At 32.0% G+C, this 6,002-nt stretch overlaps 1 protein-coding gene across 1 annotated transcript; it reads right to left on the minus strand.

Moving 5' to 3' along the window:
• Positions 1–617: 617 nt before the first annotated feature.
• LOC123673196 (mitochondrial cardiolipin hydrolase) lies at positions 618–1,733 on the minus strand. The gene is made up of 2 exons (XM_045607651.1): positions 1,276–1,733; positions 618–966 (listed from the first exon to the last, which is right to left on the minus strand). Exons 1-2 carry the CDS (start codon positions 1,673–1,675, stop codon positions 740–742), a joined length of 627 nt encoding a protein of 208 aa, XP_045463607.1. The 5' UTR covers positions 1,676–1,733; the 3' UTR covers positions 618–739.
• Positions 1,734–6,002: the final 4,269 nt, after the last annotated feature.

The raw sequence follows: 6,002 nt of genomic DNA on the forward strand, positions 1-6,002 counted from the left end.
AAGAAATTGTAAAAGTAGAGTGGGGCCCCTAAAGTTTTCAAGCGTAGGGTCTCGAAAATCGTTGATCCGCAGATGATATAGTGAAAAGTGATATACAGAAGCGACTATCTGGTGCGTCCTGTTACTAGAAATTCTCTGAAAATAATACATGTATTCTGAAGACAACATCGTCAAACCCGATGAAACCGGGTTACTTTTTAAACTTCCAATGGAAAAAAATGTGCCCGTGGAAAACTTTTCAAAGAAAGACTTCTGGGTTGGTACTTGCCAACATATCAGGATTTGAAAAGAGGAAGCTGTTTGTCAAATATCAATGGGTAGAACGAGCAGATGGTGTGATAACCAAGATCCCACCCACAATCATTATTAATTAATTATTTAATTTCTTCAAAATAACAAGAAAAGGTATGATTCTTGGAGAAAAATATTTCCCATACCAAAATCATTCATTTAAATAGTTCACAGTTCTTTCTAGTTTCTACACTACAATCAGTTCAATGAATTCTGAGGAGAATTTTAAAGGAACTATGCTTTTATGGCTGCAATCTCTAAGTTTATTGATCTGAGGCTACAATACACACCATCTGTAATGTCTAACATTATTAAATGTATAGAAGTCCTTTTCAGAAAATTCATCTATTGAAATATATATAAATAAATCAGTCTTCATTAATGTACAATGGTTAATTCAACTTGAATATTGAATCCACAGTGAACTTTTGTTAATGAATTGATTCAACTATATTAATTCAAATTCCTTCCAAAGTGCATTGAATTCTTTAGTAAATTTCTCAGTTATTCTATAATCATTAGTGAGAGTAATATGCTCATAATTAGAAAGCATGCCATTCAATGTGAAATTCATAGAGCCAAAAAACATTTTAGCTGAAGCTTTATCATCTTCATCTACAATACAAAACTTATGGTGTATACAGCTATTTTCTCCTTGAGTCTTAACAGGAATCCCTATAAAAATTATATTAATAAGAAATTTCTCTCAACATTAATATATATATATATATATATATATATATATATATAATTATTTTGGTAATGATCGTTAGGAATATGTTATTCTCAGGATAAGGGATGTCGATCAATGATTACGTGAGATATTATTTACTCTTTATTCATAAAGCCAAGCTTTCGAATAGTTATGAATAAAGAGTAAGTAATCATTGATCGACATCCCTTATCCTGAGATATGAAGCTTTTAGCGTTCGAATTCTATTTTTATTGAAATAATTATTCAAATTTTGGTTACCCAAATTTTACCTATTCTTCCAAGTTTCTGTAGTTTCGGAGAATTTACACCTATCATTTCTCTGTCCATAATTATTTTAACTTCTACGCCTTTATGATGTGCTTTTATAAGCTCTTCGAATATGTTGAATAACTGCAAGGTAAGTACACAAATACTTATCGATTGTTTTGCAGTTGCAATAAAATTCGTCAATAATATGAGATGATTTTGTGGACAATTATTATCACAAGGTTTCAACTTGATGAGGTGATCTCTACATGATTGAGTATAGAAAAGGAATATATTCTTGTAATAATATTTTTCCTGGCCATATAATTTAATTGATTCTTTTTTTTTTATCTTCACAAAATAAGCAAAGATAATAGGTGCTATTGTAAAGCACACATAAAGTAACTTAGAGAAAGTTTGCATATTTGTATCACAGATAACAGAGTGGTTTGTATTTATAACTTTTGAGGCACAGAATATCCATATTTTAGTCATAGACCTAATATCCATATGGATATTAGGTCTATGTTAAGTCATAGACCTAATATGGATATTAGATCTATGATTTAAGTAGATTTATGCTTTTATATTTACCTATTTATGGTACATACATATACTGCGTTCGGCAAATCCGCACCGGTGCAGAACGTGCGGTGTAAGGCGCGAACCAGGGGGGCGAAACCCAGTGTTACCAATGCTACTACATAGAATCCGAATTCTATGTAAAAAAAATCCGCGTCATCCGAAAAAAATCCGCTAGTTCATAGAACCATATATTATTTAACAAAAGTAAAAAAAATTGGATATTTTCCAGGCGCTCAAGTTGAAGAAAACATTTGACTGGCTCTTTCTGGTTTACAACGAATGCCCAATATTTATTTAACAATATGCAATATGGTTTCGCTGGGGCTGCTATCTAACATTAATATTTAACGGAATAGTTTGCCTATAAGTTCCAGCAATACATGTAGGTGGATTGTGAATTACAGGATTTTCAATCTAGAAGATCAATACGCTCTATTAGTGATGACGTCACACACCGCCATTTTAGTTCTCCTGTCAGTGTTCGGAATCCAAACAAAAAAATTGTCCTTCAAATTAGAACGTTGTCGTTGAAGAAATTGGCTTACATCGAAAATAAGATTATTTAAGGAACGATTTAACTATTAATTGATAGGCAGAAGAAACGATATTAATGCCAGTAAGTTCGAACTTGAAGTTCAACTAAGAAACAAGGATTTTTACAAAATCTGGGTAATGCTACAGGATTCAAACTTACTGGTATTAACCTCGTTCTTTCTGTCTATCAATTAATACTGAAATCGTTCCTCAAATACTCTTATTTATGAAAATAAGCCAATTTTTTCAACGACACCGTACTAATTTGAATGACAATTTATTTGTTTGGATTCCGAACACTGACAGGAGAACCAAAAATGGCGGTGTGTGACGTCACACTAATAGAGCGTATAGCGAAGGCGCAATATTCGAAAAGAATGAAGATTGAAATATTGGAATTCTTGTCCTGAACAAAACTTTTTTTCTGATACAGAAAAAAAAATACAAAACATATAATTCTAACAGTTCATTGCAATAAAATGCAATATTTGTAGGATTGCACTCTTGAATAGTTGAAATGGAAGTGTTAATGCACATAATAAAACCCAGATTGAAAACATTTCTTGATTCAAAACGAATCAACATCACAACATATTTCATCACATTGAAGCATTCTCAATAGAATGCATAAGCCGTCAGTGAGTAAATCCAAAAAAAAAATCCGCAATATTTTAAAATCCGAAAAAATCCGCCAGACCGAAAAAAATCAGCAGATTGGATTAAAGTCACATAAAAATATCTCTATTTATTGCATCAAAAAGCAAATACATAATTATTTTTTTCAAAACTATTGATAATAAATAACATACATCAATATTAATAATTAATTGATAATTAAACAATTTCGTTCATTTAATATTTTTTTATTATTACTATTACTTCCATAGGCGAATCAAAATAAGCGCTACGCCACCTGGTGACAATCAGAGTAACTCGAAATGTTTACATAGTTCAGGTTCTTGCCTCAGAGGTAGTCAGTCCTTTTCATTCTTCTGAGGTTCTTGCATTCTGCTTTGTTTTTGTGTGATATTCTACAAATATTTTTTTTAAATCATTTCAATAGTTATGAGACGTTCGAATCACTATTGTTCAGTTCGTCGGTGTTCTTCCTGGGAAAAACAAAGTTCATATATCAATTTCCATGCTTTTCCTGAAACTGGTAATAAATATCGTGTTTGGGTGGAAGGGAAATTGGGGAGTAAAGTGCTGATGGATCGACAAAAAGCTTGGCAACTGAAATTCAAAATCGATAAACCAGTGACAAGAAATATAAAAGTATGTTCCCTGTATTTTATCGATGATGATTATTTTTATCGACAGGGCCCCCGCAACCGCGCGTTCAACGCGTGCACCGCACGCGGGCGCCACTCTTAAGGGGCGCCAAAATCTCTTATAGACCGCATGAAAATCCGAAAGACCAAAGGTTTTTGAAAAAAATTTTTTTTTATTTTTTCAACAATTTTAAACATTCAAAGACATCTTTTACACATCCAAACAAGTACCCGAACGTCACAATCCCTATAAAATAACCTCGGCCACACATTGTAATTATACGATTCTTTACGAGTAAACAAATCATAAATAATCATCCCTTTGTCGGTACGGGATTTCTTTATGGACCACCTTGCACCGGACGGCGGGCACCATTTCTTCGATCATCACTAAAACGCATATGGTACACATAAACAATCATAAATACCGAAGCGATAGCTTTTAGCCAGGGGAATTACTGAAACTTTCTCCACCATCTGTAGGAAAAATACTACATGTTACAGAGAATTTCTGAAACTACCAAAATCTGCTTGCTATGCTATAACATCAGAAACCTATCCAAAAAATAGTTATTTTGTTTCGAAACGTTTAGGGGTTGAGGTCAAAACGCAAAAAATTAAAATACTCAGATAATTGGAAAGATTTGTATTTTGTGTAATTGTGGTTTGTTTTACTGTTTCTTGTTGTGATTAAATTAAATTTTATGAAATGGTAAGTACCTATCCACATACAGTGTTAGCATTTTTATTAGTTTATAAAATTCGATTTTTTTTTTCTGTTTAAAATGGTGCACATCCTAAATTAGCCATTACCTATATACTATATTATTATTTTTATTTGCTTCAAATAGGGAAGTATTGTTTGTAATCGTGAAAAAATTGAATCGACTTTGATATTTTGAATTTGTTACCTGGGGCCACCATCTTAATTTTTTTTTTAATATGCACCCTGGATCTGTATTATTTATTTGATGTTCGTAGCCGTTTGACATTCTAAAAAAATTATATTTCACTATTGCCCAAAATTAATTATTATAACAGGAACAGAGTATGTGCTTCAGATCGGTCTTAACTTATTATTACTATTAATATTAACTCCGTTTAGGTTTAAAGGCTCGGATTTAAGGTTTAAATTCATAACAATGAAAACATACGGGTTATTCTCAAAGGGATGGCGCAAAGTAAATCATGGGTGAATGTCCTTACCAATTTTGGATCAAGTTTTTCTTAAATTCTAGGAGCCATACAAGAGAAAACGACCTTCTGGTGCAAAATTTCGAGAGCAAAAAAAAGCTAGACTTCAACAAAGGGAGAAGATGGCTGGGAGTATGGAATAATATTTAATAATTATTAATAATAATATTATCATAATATTTTAATATAATATTATGAATAATTTAAAGAAGAATAAAGCTCGAGTTTTGAAAACTCTGCAGTTTCATTACAAAATTAAAATAAAATGCGGTTTTGATCGAATGCTTGAATAAAATAATGAAACATTTAAAAAATGTATTATGCAACAACTGACAGCATAAAGTTCTTAAGGCATTCAATGAAGGTTTCTGATAGTTTTTTTAACCCTTCTACAAATAAATTCCTAACAAAAACTGAAACATTTTTTGCCGATTATCCTGCGACGTTTTTCTCCACTTCCCCCCTTTTTGGGGCGCCAAAATATTTTCGGCACGCGGGCGTGGATGACCCTTGCGGGGGCCCTGTTTATCGAGGTAAGCACTGATAGCACATGGAATTTCAGATTATATTTATGGGGATAATAATAATAATCGTTTACAGATTCCAGCTCTACACAGAAAAAATGTTTGGAAATGACTGCTGTGTCTTCCAGAAATCTTACTGTTGGATCTACTACCACAAAGGAAGAACCTGAATGTTCTAGTAGTAGATCTGAAAGATTGAAGCAAAGAAATATCAACAAAGAAAAACTTGTTGCTGAAGAATGCTCTTGTTAAGAACAAATATTATTGTATGAAAATATTGTTCGAGGAAATTGTTTACATAAAACAATAAAAAATATATTTTTCAAATAATTATGTATTAGCTTTTTGATCCAATAAATGAAGATATTTTTATGTGAGAAAATAAAATGGATTAACCTAATTATTCATTTGAACTGTCGTTGAAATAGCATAAGAAAATAACATCATGGCATGCAGACAATTATAGTTTTCTTATATTAATTCACAGATATTGAAACCATTATTTCGTTAAAAAAGCGTTCGTAAACTCAAGGTAAATCTATAATTCAGCATAAAATGCAGGGCTCTTTCTCCAGCATTTTGCTGGTACAGCGCTGTCAGTCAAGCGCATTCAACAGCGCTGACTTTCCGAACTCGCTCATA

This window comes from Harmonia axyridis, chromosome 2 (assembly GCF_914767665.1).
Source record: "Harmonia axyridis chromosome 2, icHarAxyr1.1, whole genome shotgun sequence".
In the NCBI taxonomy this organism is placed as follows: domain Eukaryota; kingdom Metazoa; phylum Arthropoda; class Insecta; order Coleoptera; family Coccinellidae; genus Harmonia; species Harmonia axyridis.

Bases quoted from the DNA above. Each gene is read 5' to 3' on its own strand.
- LOC123673196 (XM_045607651.1), bottom strand. From the start codon at position 1,675: ATGCAAACTTTCTCTAAGTTACTTTATGTGTGCTTTACAATAGCACCT. The intron at 967-1,275 runs GTAAAATTTGGG...TAATTTTTATAG, and splicing joins ACAGAAACTTGGAAGAATAG to GGATTCCTGTTAAGACTCAA.